The sequence below is a fragment of the Erythrolamprus reginae genome, chromosome 1 (assembly GCF_031021105.1).
Source record: "Erythrolamprus reginae isolate rEryReg1 chromosome 1, rEryReg1.hap1, whole genome shotgun sequence".
NCBI lineage: Eukaryota > Metazoa > Chordata > Lepidosauria > Squamata > Dipsadidae > Erythrolamprus > Erythrolamprus reginae.
The window spans coordinates 398,734,426-398,750,193 of record NC_091950.1 but is presented as its reverse complement, the minus strand read 5'-3'; the positions used below and the strand labels follow the sequence as shown (position 1 = coordinate 398,750,193).

Genomic DNA, 15,768 nt, shown 5'->3' with positions numbered 1-15,768 from the left:
TTGAGTAACTATTCTTCTCCAGACGTCAAATGTAAAGGAGGCGGCATTGGATTAGATTAGATTAGATTTATTGGATTTATATGCCGCCCCTCTCCGCGGATTATGAATACCGAATTTGAAAAATTAATTATTGTAATGTATTTCAGGATTGATGGTATGTTATTTTGCATATGTGATTGGAGTGAAAAAATGAAAAATTCTTTGCCACAAAATTTGTATGCTGCCCAGTGGGACTCCTCAAAATAATTTGGTGCAGAGTCTGTGTTTTAAAAATGCCTTGGCTTGAAACCATACATTTTCCTAATAATTTGGGCTTGCATAACATATTAAACCGCACAAATAGTGAAGTTAAAAGTACTATGTTTAATATTGCTGTATAAATGCATCTGCCAAGATCTTATCAGAATTAAAAGGCAAAGAATGGACAAACTAGGATATAGAGGTACAGTACTCTACTTCTATGAGATGAAATTACAAGCCAAATTGACAAACTAAAAAGAACCAAAGTACTTGATATAGATAATATCTTCCTATGTGGCTTTATAATTAGAAGGTTTTTTTTAATATTAAGCAAAAATCAAGAATATGGGGCATAACCTCTAAGTGACAGGAGGGAAATTCAAAATTAATGTTAGAAAATATTGCTTCTTAGAAAGAGTAGTGGAGGCCTAGAACCAATTTCCAGTGAAGACAGTGGGCTAATCATCAGTAATTTAATTTAAATATGGTTGAAATAAACACAGGTCCATCATCCAACAAAAATATAAAAAAATTAAAAGTCAAGGGCAGTCACAGTATATCACTTGGTCTTTTTCTGCATTTTCTCTGAACATCATGCAGACATGAACAATACCTGGATTTTCCAATAGAATGAAAGAATAAAAAATATTTGATAGCAATTAATTTAACTTCTATTTCAGGAATATTGTTGGAAATACTATATTGTTAAAAAGAAAATAAACATCTAGAATAAAAAAAATTCCTGAAATGGAACCACCATGGATTTTGCAAAGGCAATTTTCATTACAACTCACCTCCCTGGAATAAATTGCAGTTGCTCTTGCGGATTAGCAACAGATTAAAAGAGAGAAAGTGGAATTAAGTGGATTTTTTTTCAAATTTGAGAGATACACATTGTAGGATTTCCTCTGTGAATAGGGATAGTATAATGTTTTGAGCAGTGTATCACTCAAATTTATCACTTAAATTGTTCAGGGGATAGCGTTAGAAATACCGCAAAAGAATCTTTTCAAACTGGGTAAATAGGCTTCAAAATGATAAATGCAATTCAATATAAATAATACAGGTAATCCTTGATCTACAACTGTTGATTTAAAGACCATTCAAAATTACAATAGCATTGAAAAGAACAACTTATTACTGTTTTTCATGCTTATCAGCATTGTGACTACCTCCTGGTCACATGATCAAAATTCAGATGCTTGGCAACTGTCTCGTGTTTATGATGGTTGCGATGTCCCAGGATGATGTGATCATCTTTTGTGACCTTCTGAATAGCAGTCAATGGGGAAGCCAGATTCATTTAACCATGTTACTAACTTAACAACTGCAGTGATTTACTTAACAACCGTGACAAGATAGATCCTGAAATGGGGCAACACTCATTTAACAGCCATCTCATGTTTTCTGTTCAATTGTGGTCATAGGTCAAGGACTACCTTGGCACAAAGAATCAATTTCTACATTAATGGGAAGGGATGGTAACTGATCAGGAATAAATATGACAGCCAAATAAAGCCGCCAGTAGCATTTTATGTAGTTCAATGAAAATATCAACCCAAATTGCATTTCTGTAAAAGGAGAGAAAAACTAAGCAATTTCTCTCCTATCACTAGGAAAGAACCTGAAAATAGAAATGTGCCGAGGATTGAGATCATATTGGTCACTCTTGTGGATAGATGACCTTTTTTGAAACCTGGATAGAAGTCCTGTACCTTTTCTGGTCCTTCTAAATCCTTCAGCCTTATTTAATGCTAATGACAACAGTAGGTCTCTCAACTGCCTGCAAGGACTGGGGATTAACAACAGAGTTAGTGCTGAAGGTCATGTATTGAAACTAAATTAACATGGATCAAGCTGTCAGTAGGGGAAAAAAGGCCAGGGTTTTACCTTACACCTGAAAGTCAGGGCCAGATACTTTTCAGACTATAATGAATTTAGTACTGGAAAGGTCACCTTAAAAGGGCATTCAAATACAGGTAAACAATTTGTTCTCACAGGAAAGCCTTTTATGTTCCAGACAGATTTAAGAGCACACGATTTTTGAAAAAAAATATATATATATTATTCTTGAGTTTTAATTTGGAAAGCTTTATTCTGAAGTTTGTATAAATTTAAATATTAATACTTTGTTGCTGTTACTATTTTAATGCTAATAGCCATATTTTAAATATTATTTTCATGAGTTGATTTGGCAGGATAACATTTTTAAAAATATATATATTTTTATATAACCTCAAATTGGTTTTTATCCCCTTTCTCCAACCTGTAAATTATTTTAATTCAGAAATCCAGACTCAAAAAATTGCCACATTTAAAGCTTTTATTTTGAAAAATAAAATACAAAAGGCTGTTGGATTGTAAACCTTCAAGTTCTTTCTTGCATCTCAGAAACCATTTTTAAATAATTAAAACACAATTTCATAAATCAACTAAATTGGTAAAAGGGTGTGGTGACAACAGAAACAAGCACCATTTTACACGAATTAAAAAATGATTGCCTAAAGAAGGAAAAACAATACACAGAGAGAGAAGCTGTCTGCTGTATGGTGATCTAATGAAGGATGTGAACTACGTGTGGAGAAAACAATTCAAAGGAGAAACAAAGGTATATTTAAGAATTAACATAGACATTCTGTGCAGTGGTTCATTTCCTGTATTTTGTGAAGGAATGCAAGGGTTAAACAGGACATTCCTCATTTTTTCATCCTTGTGAAGCCATGACTGCCAATCATCCCTTTGGAAGATATGCACACAAAGGAACCAGCATGCATCAAAATAGACACACCCTGTAATTCAAGCATGAGGACTAATGTGTTACGTTAGCAGTCTTATGGAAAGCATCTCAAAAATTAACATATGTCATATCCTAAATCAATACTGAAGATATACCATTCAGTTTCTTCTGAGGTTTTTAAAACAATTGTGTAAATGGGAATCAATGCAATTTCTAATGCTTGAGTATCAATCTGGCAATGTATCTTCTGTGTATTAGTGCAAGAGAGACTAATAGGAGGCATAACACAACTGTATGACTCTCACAACTCCAAAATATTTTATACAAGAGACATTCCCATCTGGAATCTTCCCACTTTAACACCTTGCTCCCAGAACCATTCCCTATAAACACTTCCAGCATTTCAGTACAGCTGCTCACAGACGAAAGGTAGATGTTTACATGTCATTATGAAATGGGGATATATTCTGAGAAAACAGATCTTCGTAGATTTTGCCATCCAGCTTTCTTTTAAAATGACTTCAAAATTCCTAGTCAAAATAGAAAACATAAAATTTCAGAACATCTCTTCAGGATAGGGCAATGTCCATTGTACATGTACATTATTTTATATACTCTCCCAATCTTAGTATAATACATAGTCATATGGAACTTACATATTATGAATCAGGCCCAAGACTGTGTCCAAGGTAAAGAATCTAAAGAAAATTTCCATGTGTGCCAAGTCTAAGAATCTGCAAATTATTTATTTGTTTGTTTGTTTGTTTATTTAATTTGTATGCCGCCCCTCTCCGCAGACTCGGGGCGGCTCACAACAGCAACAGAAAACAATATATAATACAAATTCAATAATTAGAAAGCTAAAAACCTATAATTTAAAAAACATGCACACAGCATACCATACATAAACAGTATAGGCCTGGGGAAGATATTTCAGTTCCCCCATGCCTGATGGCAGAGGTGGGTTTTAAGGAGTTTGCGGAAGGCAAGGAGGGTGGGGACAGTTCTAATCTCAGGGGGGAGCTGGTTCCAGAGGGTCGGGGCCGCCACAGAGAAGGCTCTTCCCCTGGGACCCGCCAACCGACATTGTTTAGTCGACGGGACTCGGAGAAGGCCAACTCTGTGGGACCTAATCGGTCGCTGGGATTTGTGCGGCAGAAGGCGGTCCCAGAGATATTCTGGTCCGATGCCATGAAGGGCTTTATAGGTCAAGACCAACACTTTGAATTGTGACCGGAAATTGATCGGCAACCAAGGCAGACTGCAGAGTGTTGGTGTAACATGGGCATACCTTGGGAAGCCCATGATTGCTCTCGCAGCTGCATTCTGCATGATCTGAAGTTTCTGAACACTTTTCAAAGGTAGCCCCATGTAGAGAGCATTACAGTAGTCGAATCTCGAGGTGATGATTAAATTAATAGTTAATCTTATCTGTTTCACTGTCCTCAGGGCAGATTTACACTAACAATATCTGAATTTTTATTAAGATTTACACTAACAATATCTGAATTTTTATTAAATATTATTGCTCTGATTTGGAACTGATTAATTTCTTTTGCTAATTTCTGAAAGTTTGATGTGGCTGTGACTGTTGGCTTTTTATTTCTTTTCAGAGTATTAATCTCCATCTAGCCACTAGAGTGAAGCTCTTCTCAGGGGCCATTTTACCTTTATAGCTACTTCTAGGACTGGTCCTGTAATTATCCAATTTATATGGCTAGTCTAGAGGATGATACAAAGCAGAAGCATCCATAGACGATACCTCCATGTATCCTACAGAGTGGATATTTTTACTTCTCCAAAGAAAAACCAAGTCTGTCAACCAACTCACATATTTTCCAAAGTCAGCAATATTTTGTTTCTGGGAAAGAAGAAATGCTATTTCCCCCAAAGAGCCTGATTGCTGTCTATAAATCAGATTGAGTTGCCATTAATACCAATACAAACTGGTATTTTAACCAAATTACTTTATTTATCTTCCTTGCCTGGTAGTGATCCTCCAAGTAAAAACCCAAATAAGACAGGTTCTCTTCAAAGGGTGTCAAAATCTTTAACCAACTCACAATTTAGAAAGAGGGATTCTCACAAACTCAATGAGCAAAGGATTAGGTTGCAGAAACTTGAAAATTAGTTTTGCACACTTTGGTACTCATTCATCAGCATGAATAGTAATAGCAATAGCACTTAGACTTATATACTGCTTCACAGTGCTTTACAGTCCTCTCTAAGCGACTTACAGAATCATCATATTGCCTGGGAATCTGGGTCCACATTTTACCCTCTTCAGAAGGATTGATGGAAGGCTGAGTCAACCCTGAGCCTGGTGAGATTTGAACTGGTGAACTACAGCCAGCAGTCAGCAGAAGCAGCTTGCAGTACCTCACTCTAACCACTGCGCCACCACGGCTCAATAGAATGTCTATAATGCTTAATCTTTCTTCTAACTAACTCATTTAAATAGTCAAATTTAAGGATTCTAACTACTTATTCGATACCAGAATAGTGGTATAATAATGATAATAATATTAATAATATATAACTGCTCTTCTGCAATATTTGAGAAATTTCCATTTTCATTGCATGAGCCAGAAAATTTCACTGAAAAGGATTTCCATCTAAGGAAGGCGACCATATTCAGCTTCCAAATACAGTATATCAACATTCAAGGTTCTCTTCTCTAGCAGTTATGCTAGAATTCACATGTATTTGTGCACCCATTTCAAAAAGCCTTGTGGCAGATCATTTCTAAATATATTGTGCTCAAAGAGCAAGAATAAGGTTGTGCTCAAAGTAAGTTACTCTAGTCATTATGGGTGGCATATGAATTTAATAATTTAATTTAATAAATAAATAAATAAATAATATATACACTGTGAAACTGTTGCTAAATGCAAGTAAAGAGGATGAAGAAAAAAACAAACTTTTTAAAAAAACAATTACGTACATTAAGTCACATCCACTCTTCTAGTTCACTGCATCAGTCTGTGAAAAAAAGGGGGGGGAGATAAAGTGTTATTTTTCAAATGTATATTGAAACTATACTTGAATTCAAAACATTTTTTATCAACTTCTACATCACATTGTGGAAATTAGTAGTAGTACAGTAAACTTAGGATAAAGTAGACTTCTTTCTATAATGCAAACCAACCTTCTCCCCACATCAGGCTAATGTACACTACTGATTTTTTTTAAAGGGTAAGACAAATCCATGGAACATAAATCTATCTATGTCTACTTGTTCAGACACCTAGACAGAATTATATTTCTATTTCCATTCCCATCTGTATAAAAGCAGACTATCTTGGAATTTCAGGTCACTGATACCAAAGAAACCTGCTTCATGTTAAAGCAGAGCAATCTAACTTAGCTTTGGCTAGAATCAGACTTCAATCATACAAGAACATTTATGGAACCCATCCCCATAGCCCTGCCCACACAAGGCAAGGGTAATACCCTGGCCAATTGGCAACTTATCCAAACTTAGTTATTATGGACAGTTTTGGGAACTTTAGCACTTTAGAGTTGCCACTACCAGGAAAATATTACCGGTAGTTATATTTTTTATCATAATTATGTATGCAATTCTGTTGTTGTGCCTTATTGCATATCACTGTTACTACAATGGCTGCACATATATGTAATCTGCTTGGTTAACTAATGCTTAGTTAAAACAGTTTAAAATCTTTGAAAGGAAATTCATTACAAGGCAAAAAACCAAGTTTGCCAAAATGCCAACTTGGGTTGAGATAACTCTAGTAATAAAGACCTGGCTGATGGCAATAAACTACAAAGGACTCGTAGTGTATCATATGTAAATATCAATACAGTGATCCCTCTATTATCGCGAGGGTTCCGTTCCAAGACCCCTCGCGATAATCGATTTTTCACGATGTAGGGTTGCGGAAGTAAAAACACCATCTGTGCATGCGCGCCCTTTTTTTCTATGGCCGCGCATGCGTAGATGGTGGAGTTTGCGTTCCCCGCCGCCCACGCAAAGGGGAAACCCGATTCGGCTCCTCGCTGCTGCTGCGCTACCGAGCAGATCAGCTGCTGGGCGGCCGAAGGAACCTTCCCTGGGTCTTCCCCCTCTTGCTGGCGGGCGGGCGAGCGGCGGGCATCAGCGAGGAGCCGGGGTTTCCCCTTTGCGTGGGCGGCCGGGAAGACCCAGGGAAGGTTCCTTCGGCCGCCCAGCAGCTGATCTGCTCGGCGCAGCAGCAGCGAGCAGACGAAGATCAGGGTTTCCCAGCCGCCCACGCAAAGGGGAAACCCCGGCTCCTCGCTGATGCCCCCGCTCGCCCGCCCGCCGCCCACCGCCCGCCAGCAAGAGGGGGAGAGATAGAGAAATAGAGAGAAGGAAAGAAAGAGATGAGAGAGGGAGGAAGAGAGTGTGAGAGAGGAAGAAGCAAGAGAGAGAGAGAGAGAAAGAAAGATGAGAAAGGAAGGAAGAGAGTGACGTAATCGGTGGAAAAATCGCGATATAGCGTTTCGCGAAGATCGAGATCGCGAAACTCGAGGGATCACTGTATATGGTATTAGACCAGAGCTTCTCAAATAGTGGGGTGCCACTCGCTGGGAGGGGCATGGAGCAATGTCAGGGAGGGCATGTGAACCCTGGGGAACGTGCTTTTATTTTTGCCATAGGGCAGTGTTTCCCAACCTTGGCAACTTGAAGATAATTGGACTTCAACTCCCAGAATTCCCCAGCCAGCTGGGGAATTCTGGGAGTTGAAGTCCAAATATCTTCAAGTTGCCAAGGTTGGGAAACACTGCCAAAGGGAGTAGGACGTGCATCCTGCCTGACAATTGTATCAGTACCAGCCTGTTCTAAAAGAAAACATCTCACAAGTTTGCAAGTTCAATCAAACTTCTCGAACTCTCGAGATGTTTTCTTTTAGAATGGGCTGCCCTGGACACAACGCTGAGGAATGCAACAGAGGTACCGGTATAAGTATCAGGTAGGACACACATCTCGCAGTGGGGCACAATTTAGGGGTAGCAGGTCAGGCAGAGCGGACCGCGAGACACGCTTTGGTGGAGAATGGGGGACACAAAATGTTTATTTCTTTCTGGGGGGACATAAAAGAAAATAATTAAGAAACACTGTATTAGACTGATTTGTGGTGCAATGCTGTTTATATCTGAATGTTTCATTTGTGGGGGATTAAAAACTAAACGTGAGGATTGGAGGGAAAATCCATGGAATTTGGCATTCTATTTTCAACAGCGGTCAGGTATATTTCTAGGAATGTCAGCAACCTGAAGATGAGCCTTCTCTGGTAGGTCTCATCCTTTTGACACTAGACGCTCTTTTGCTAATGCTTTCTGGTTCCTTCAATTAATGGAACATGTAGGGCTTGTGGCCAAAAGTTGTAAGGCGAAAGTCTCTTTGGAGTGCCAGTCACGCAACGATACCTTCTTCCAAATATTCTACCACTTCACATTTTTTTTACCTTACTCCACAATCAGCATTTTACAGAGGCTGAGCATATTCAGTTTTCACTAGATTGCTCAGCATCTGATTTTTTATTTTATTGTTGCTCCACATGGATTTTTTTCCAATCACTGTTTCCCAAAAGTTATGAGTAGTCTTACAACTTTTTCAATGAAATACAATGAATCTGCATTGGTTGCCGATCAGTTTCCGGTCACAATTCAAAGTGTTGGTTATGACCTATAAAGCTCTTCATGACACCGGGCCAGGTTATCTCCGGGACCACCTTCTGCCGCACGAATCCCAGCAACCAATTAGGTCCCACAGAGTGGGCCTTCTCCGGGTCCCGTCAACTAAACAATGTCGTTTGGCGGGACCCAGGGGAAGAGCCTTCTCTGTGGCAGCCCCGGCCTCTGGAACCAACTCCCCCCAGAGATTAGATTAGCCCCCACCCTTCTTGCCTTTCGTAAGCTTCTTAAAACCCACCTCTGTCGTCAGGCATGGGGGAACTGAGATATTCTTTCCCCCTAGGCTTCTACAATTTATGTATGGTATGTTTGTATGTATGATTGGTTTTAAAATAAGGTTTTTTAGCTGTTTTAGTATTGGATTGTCGCATGTTGTTTTTACCACTGTTGTTAGCCGCCCCGAGTCTATGGAGAAGGGTGGCATACAAATCCAATCAATCAATCAATCAATCAATAAATAAATAAATAAATAATGGTTGGCAACTTAAAATGCAAGTTTTGTAGAACATTTCAGGGGTATGAGATAAAAGGAGACAAAAAATTCAGAATTAAGCATTGGAGAGAAGGTACACCACACAAACCCAAACAGGGATAAATCCTTTATGGCTACAAATTAGTCAAGCACTGGCCAGCCAAGCCAAGGCATAAATTGATTTTTTTTTTAAAACCACGAAGAGCTAAGGGAAATAGCTCTTTTGCAAATGAGACAAAACATATGCAGGCCCACACGCAACAGCTGCTTATCAGTACAAATTCTGGTGCCTGCAGCCAAGAAAGCGGGCTGTGATCTAAAAAAAGAAGACAAATAGCACATACTACTCTACTTTATCAACTCCTTCATTTTAGGTTGATATGGGATTTCCTTTCTACTGTCTTCCTTAGCTGCAATGAGAAGAAGGTCAAAGTTCAATGGGGATAAAATTGTTCTCTCGTTTATTGTTTTGGAGGCAATTCCCCACCCACCCATGAAATTAATGTGCTATTGCACAAAATGTGGGTGCATACTCTGAGTTTTCAAAACAACAGGCGGTCCTCATGTTCTCTCCCAAAGTTGCCAATGAAAGCCAATTTAATTTTTTAAAAATGGCCATACTAAAAAGCTTCAACTCCTCTTTAGCCTTGCCAGATGGACATTATTGACAACTGTGGACTATGACATATATCTCAATACACTAAAATGGTCCAATAAATCTGGTGGGTAGCAGCCTGGGGGGAAGCTGAAATAAATGGTAACTGAGAAATGTACAAAATAATTGCTTATGAAATATTTTTGTACATTTTTAAAAACAAACCTGGGTGTGAAAACAACTCAGGTTAAGACAGAACCTGCTAGAGATCATTGCTGTTTATAACTCAACATCACTTCACCAGGTGAATTCAATTTACAGTTCTGATTGTATTCATCTGCATGGCCCTTGAATCAGAAGGTCACTTATGTTACTAATATTTCCCTAGATCCTTCATGAGATGAAGTCTCCAAGAATCCTTACCTGTGGCATTTCTTTTAGGAAGTCAGGAAGTTGAAATTCACCTTTATAAACCTGGGAGAAAAGAAAACAAACTTTGAAACAATATTAATACTTTTCCAGGGCCCATTACACTCAATACCTGTTTGTGGTCCTAAACATTTGATAGAAATCAGAGTATCATTATTACACCAAGTATTATTTACGGGACCGTCTCCTGCCACATACCTCCCAGAGGCCTATTAGATTGCACAGAATCAGCCTCCTCCAGGTCCCGCCGACTAAACAATGTAGGTTGGCGGGACCACGGGGGAGGGCCTTTTCTGTTGCCGCCCCGGCTCTATGGAACCAATTCCCCCCTCCCCCGATGTTTGCACTGCTCCCACTCTATTGGCTGTTAAAACCTGGCTTTGTTGACAGGCCTGGGGGCTGTGAAGTTTAACATCAGACATGCCCTAATTATGTTTGTTGGGTATGTATGTTTGTTAGATTGGTTTTCGGGTTCATAATGGGTTGTTAGGGTCATGGGGTTTTATTTACTGTTGTTGTTCGACTTCTTTTTTATTATTGTACTATTATACTGTTTTTATTGTTGTAAGCCGCCCCGAGTCCTACGGGATTGGCCGGCATAGAAGTCAATTAAATTAAATTAAATTAAATTAAATTAAATTAAGCTGATAGAGAAGGGCTCTGGGAAAAGGAACAGCCTACATATATGTCCCAATCCACCCCTCGCATTTTCTGTTGATCTTTTGATGTTCAGGATGCTTTTATAAGGAAGAAAGTCCTATAAAGAGTACTTGTTAGGCAAGATAAAGTATCATTAAAACTGGATTTGTAGCAGGACCAGCAATCTTTGATTCCCCAGGTAAGAAGCTTGGTGGAGGTGGGGAGTCAATAGATATAGAGATTCAAGGAAGGGCAAGAAGGAAAGCTGCCGTGAGTAAATCAGTCAAGCAATTTCTGTAGAGTGGGAGCAACACATCATGGTCTCTGAGTGATCTCAAAAACTAAGATGTGTTGTACATACTCCTGATCAGTTGGAAGATGATGAAGAAATTGAGGACTCTGATACAGATAGTGTTTATGAATTAGTAGTGGGCCTGGGGTTACAGGTAGTAAAACAGGTGGGAGGCCAGGCACAGTATGTGGCTATGAGTCCAGAATCTAGCGAGGAAGAATCAGACGTTCACTGGGTCAATCCTAAATTCAGAAGGGTCCAAAAACGTAAGGAACAGGTGTTTGGAAGAAGATATTAAGGGGAGGAATGGGTTAAATACTGGAGTGATGTATTTGGTACGTCAGGGGGTCAGTGGGGAAGAAGGATGGAGTTTCAATGTTGTAGAGCTAAAATGAAGGTGTTTCCGTTTAGCTCCCAAGGAAGCAAATGCATTCTGTGTTATTTTATAGTCATTTCTGCTGTTTTTGAATCATGCTGTGAGTACATAAATCTTGTTAAACTGAGAAGGCTGGGAGGAATGTATGAGGAATGCAATTAAGAAAGATAACGGGAGGAAGAGGGATGTGCTAGTATAAACTGTATTTTGAATACGGAAGGGAAGAGAAATAAAGATGGAGTTTCTTTGTTTATGAAATACTGCATTTAGTAAGAGTTATTTGTAACAGTTAAAGTTCTACCAGAAACCAGAACAAGATGGAGAGTCCAAAAGACTTCCTAAAAATCTAAAGCAGACCACTGCCTTGTTGTTACCAAAATAATACTTGAGATGGATATATTTATAAAGTCACTAAGAACTAAGCTCAACTCACCAAGTCAACTCATTTTTCTTAATTACAAGAGAACTGCTGTTACAAAACTATGCTGAGTACCTTTACTTGCACCTTTCATCCATTCGCTTTCTAACGCCCAACTGTTGGATAAGCCATTTTGTGCATTGGATGTAATTTTTACAATTTGCTATTGTATATTATCGTTACCTCTAGTATTGTTTAAAATGCTGCATTTATCATCATTCTTTTAGATGCAAGACCACAGAGCAGGAGTGTCAAACTCATGACAACACGTCACGTGACATATCACAACGTTTTTCCCCCTTCACTAAACTGGGATGGGGTGACCAGTGTATGACGCATCCGGCCGTAGGCTATGAGTTTGACACCTCTGCCATAGAGGAACAGACAAAGGAGATATCCAAAATGTAAATGAATTGGATTTTAAATCCCAGAACAGTTCGGCAGCGAAAGCCAAGGAGAGTCTTTGGAGAGGAGCAGCATAGAAAATAGATAGATTAGATTAGATTAGAAGGTAGGTAGGTAGGTAGATAGATGGATGGATGGATGGATGGATGGATGGATGGATGGATGGATGGAATAAAATAACATCCCAAATTGTGCTATGCCAGACCCACTTGAATGGCAGAGACCTTTATCAAATGCAATTCTTCTTTGAAGGACACAGCAGTGACTTGCACATTGATTTCGATCCCCCCAATCCCATTTGTGTACTTCCAAAATCAGTTGTCCTTCTTTTTTTTTTGCCCAACGCATTCTACAAAAGGACCTGAACTTTGCAATAGCACCAACCTCATTATTTCAATGAAAATAAGACACACAGACATACATAAACAAATATAACTTGGCAATTTACCCTTCTTGTGTTTTCAAGGACTTTCTGATCCGGTTTCCCATAATTGGGTGGGTTGGCATAGGGGTCGTAGCCAAGCTTCCCCAACATCGGTGCGATCACTGGCATATCCTGTAGGACGTCGGTGGGGATTTTCCCAACCCATTTTGACAAGGCTTCCACATTAACTGGCTTAATAACTTGGTCCGTAGATCTTTCAACTCTGCTCCAAAATACAGTAGATGCACACATATATTAATTGAGATAGTTGCACGAAAGTTATCCTCACAAAACAATGGGATGCAAGCTCTACCTGCTTTTTGTTAATCTTGGCCATTGCAGAGATGGTATGATATGTTCATGCATCTTTGAATTGGAGAAAACAGAACCACCATGCTAGGAATCTGTACTATCCTCATTGTTATTTCTTATTATATTGCCCCCCCCCTCAGTCATTGACAATCCCCAGTAAAGCATAGCCCTATAAATTCTGTGCAGTTTGAGGGGCCTTCGGATAACATCAGAAGTGGGAGGGGCGGAGGAGAAAATCCTATGATGACCTGAAGCCATTGCAGCCAGGGACTGGAGATGAGAAGAAAGCAATGTCTTTGGGTCACAACAGAGGAAAAATGTTGCTGGTGAATGGTCACTAAATGAACTGTTGTAAATCAAGGACTATCTGTACTTTTTATTTTGCTCCAAATATAATACGTGTAATTTACCTACAGAACCTGACCAAGGAGAGATTTAACCTGGAAATAAGGAAGAACTTTCTGACAGTTGAGAGTGATCAACCAGTGGAACAGCCCGCTAGCAGAGGTTGTGAACGCCCCATCACTTGACACATTCAAAAGGAAACTGGACTGCCATCTGGTTGGGGTGGTGTAGGGTTTCCTGTTTGAGCAGGGGGTTGGAGTTGATGACCTGCAAGGTCCCTTTCAACTCTAATAATAAGAAAATAACCAAACTATTATAATGTTGATGTATAAATGACTACAGACAATCCTTGACTTACTAACACAATGAAGCCCACAATGAAGGAGAGGAGGGAAGGAGGAGAGAAGAAAGAAGATTGAAGGAGGAGAGGGAGATAAGGGGAGAGCTATGAAATGAGGAAACCCCCCCCAATAAATAGCAGTATAAATAGGTGCAAAACTAGGATATTGATTTATGACATATTGGATAGAAATGCATAATTATGCATGTTATAATATGATTTAGGGTACATGCATAGATGTGAATATGCAGATTGTGGAATTTTTTTTAAATTTTTTTTTTTAAGCCCAAAATTTCAGTTGCTAAGCAAGACAGTTAAGTGAGTTGTGCCTCATCTTACAACCTTTAGTGCCACAGTTGTTAAGCAATCACTGCACTGATTAAGTCAATCATGCGGATGTTAAATGAATCTGGCTTCCCCATTGACTTTGCTTGTTGGACGTCAGCTGGGAAGGTTACAAATGCTGATCACTTAACAGTGATCACAGTCGCAAATTCATGCCTCCTGCCAAGTGTCCGAATTTTGATCATGTGACCATGGGGATGGTTCAGCAGCGGGTTGCACTTTCCTGCATACCTGGATACCGGTGCGCTGCACACACATCCTCTTGATTTGAGCATGCATGTACAGGAACTGGGGTGGCACAGCAGGTAGAGTGCTGTACTGCAGGCCACTGAAGCTGACTTGTAGATCTGAAGGTCAATGGTTCAAATCTCATCACCGGCTCAAGGTTGACTCAGCCTTCCATCCTTCCGAGGTGGGTAAAATGAGGACCCAGATTGTGGGGGCAATAGCCTAGCTCTGTTAAAAAAAGTGCTATTGCTAACATGTTGTAAGACACCCTGACTCAAAAAATTGAAAAAATAAATAAAATAAAATAAATTAAAATAATAAAATAAATAAAATAAATAAAATAAATAAAATAAATAAAATAAATAAAATAAAATAAAATAAATAAAATAAATAAAACAAAATAAAATAATAAAATAAAATAAATAAAATAAATTAAATAAATTAAATAAATTAAAATAAATAAAATGAAATAAAATAAAATAAATACTGTAAAATAAATAAAATATAAAATAAAACAAATTACATCGAAATCTTGCGTGAGATTTTGCTTCTGTGCATGCGCAGAAAGCAAAAAAAAAGCCCCCAAATTCAGGGGCAAAAAGATGGCGCCACCCAAGGGATCGGCACCAGAGCGGTCGCATACAAATTGTGCAATCTGGCGACTGCTACTGGAACAGAGTCGCCTAGCGCCTAGAACCCACCACTGGGGTTGTAAAGTGTGAAAGACAGTCATAATTCACTTTTCTGAATAGTTGTAAGTTGAGGACCACCTGTATCAAGTAAGAGAGTATGAAGATTGCCTCATTGAGCAAACCTCTTATTTTAGAAATCCCTCGGAAGGGTAAAAATAAAATTTCAGGAAATGCAGAAACTGGTAGTACAGTAATAATAGTTCAGAAACTAGGCAGTGTGTAAAAGCAATACTGTATTTTTATGAAGAATCTGTTTTTTCCTGGTTTCCTTAGCTGTTTTTCTAAAAATGTAAACCCATAAAAAATTTAAGAGAATATATAATCCTATTTAAATGTCATGTTGTTTTTGTTTTCTCTTCTCAGTCTTATTCATGTGACCAAATCAAACAGAAAAAATTAACTTCTCAGCTTTTCTAGAGGTTCAGTAATTCATTCATTCATTTGTAACAAAAAGATTTTTAAAAATTAAAACTTAATAAATGGTGTAATTAAAATTTGAATTTTGCATTTAATAAACATGCAAAAATGATAGTTTCTAATGAGTAAAGCAAGATATACATTTTATGTTCCTAAAGCAGATATGTGAAGGATAAAATGAGTACAATTATTGCATATGTTTCAATATTTCTTCCAGAAAAAAATGAGAAAAATTGTCTTTTTTTACAGCAACAAATCCAGAAATTTTATACCTCTGTTGCAGTGATGGCTAACCTTTTTGTCATCATGTGCTGAAAGTGCACACATGCACACACACATGTGCATGCACGTGCATGCATCCATAATGCCGTGTGCGCATGACC

At 38.6% G+C, this 15,768-nt stretch overlaps 2 protein-coding genes across 3 annotated transcripts in view; both read right to left on the bottom strand.

Annotated features, from left to right (window-relative positions):
- SUMF2 (sulfatase modifying factor 2) overlaps positions 1-15,768 on the bottom strand; it is a 323,736-nt gene that overhangs the window by 25,478 nt on the left and 282,490 nt on the right. The window lies entirely within an intron of this gene.
- The window catches only part of TPST1 (tyrosylprotein sulfotransferase 1), a 39,278-nt gene continuing 26,055 nt past the window's right edge, over positions 2,546-15,768 (bottom strand). For both annotated transcript variants that reach the window (XM_070735134.1, XM_070735135.1), the window contains exons 3-6: positions 12,731-12,929; positions 10,147-10,197; positions 5,922-5,959; positions 2,546-3,507 (exon numbers count right to left, since the gene is read on the bottom strand). In XM_070735134.1, coding sequence (XP_070591235.1) covers positions 5,942-5,959; positions 10,147-10,197; positions 12,731-12,929 — 268 coding nt within the window. In that variant the 3' untranslated portion in view covers positions 2,546-3,507; positions 5,922-5,941. The remainder of the gene's footprint in view (positions 3,508-5,921; positions 5,960-10,146; positions 10,198-12,730; positions 12,930-15,768) is intronic.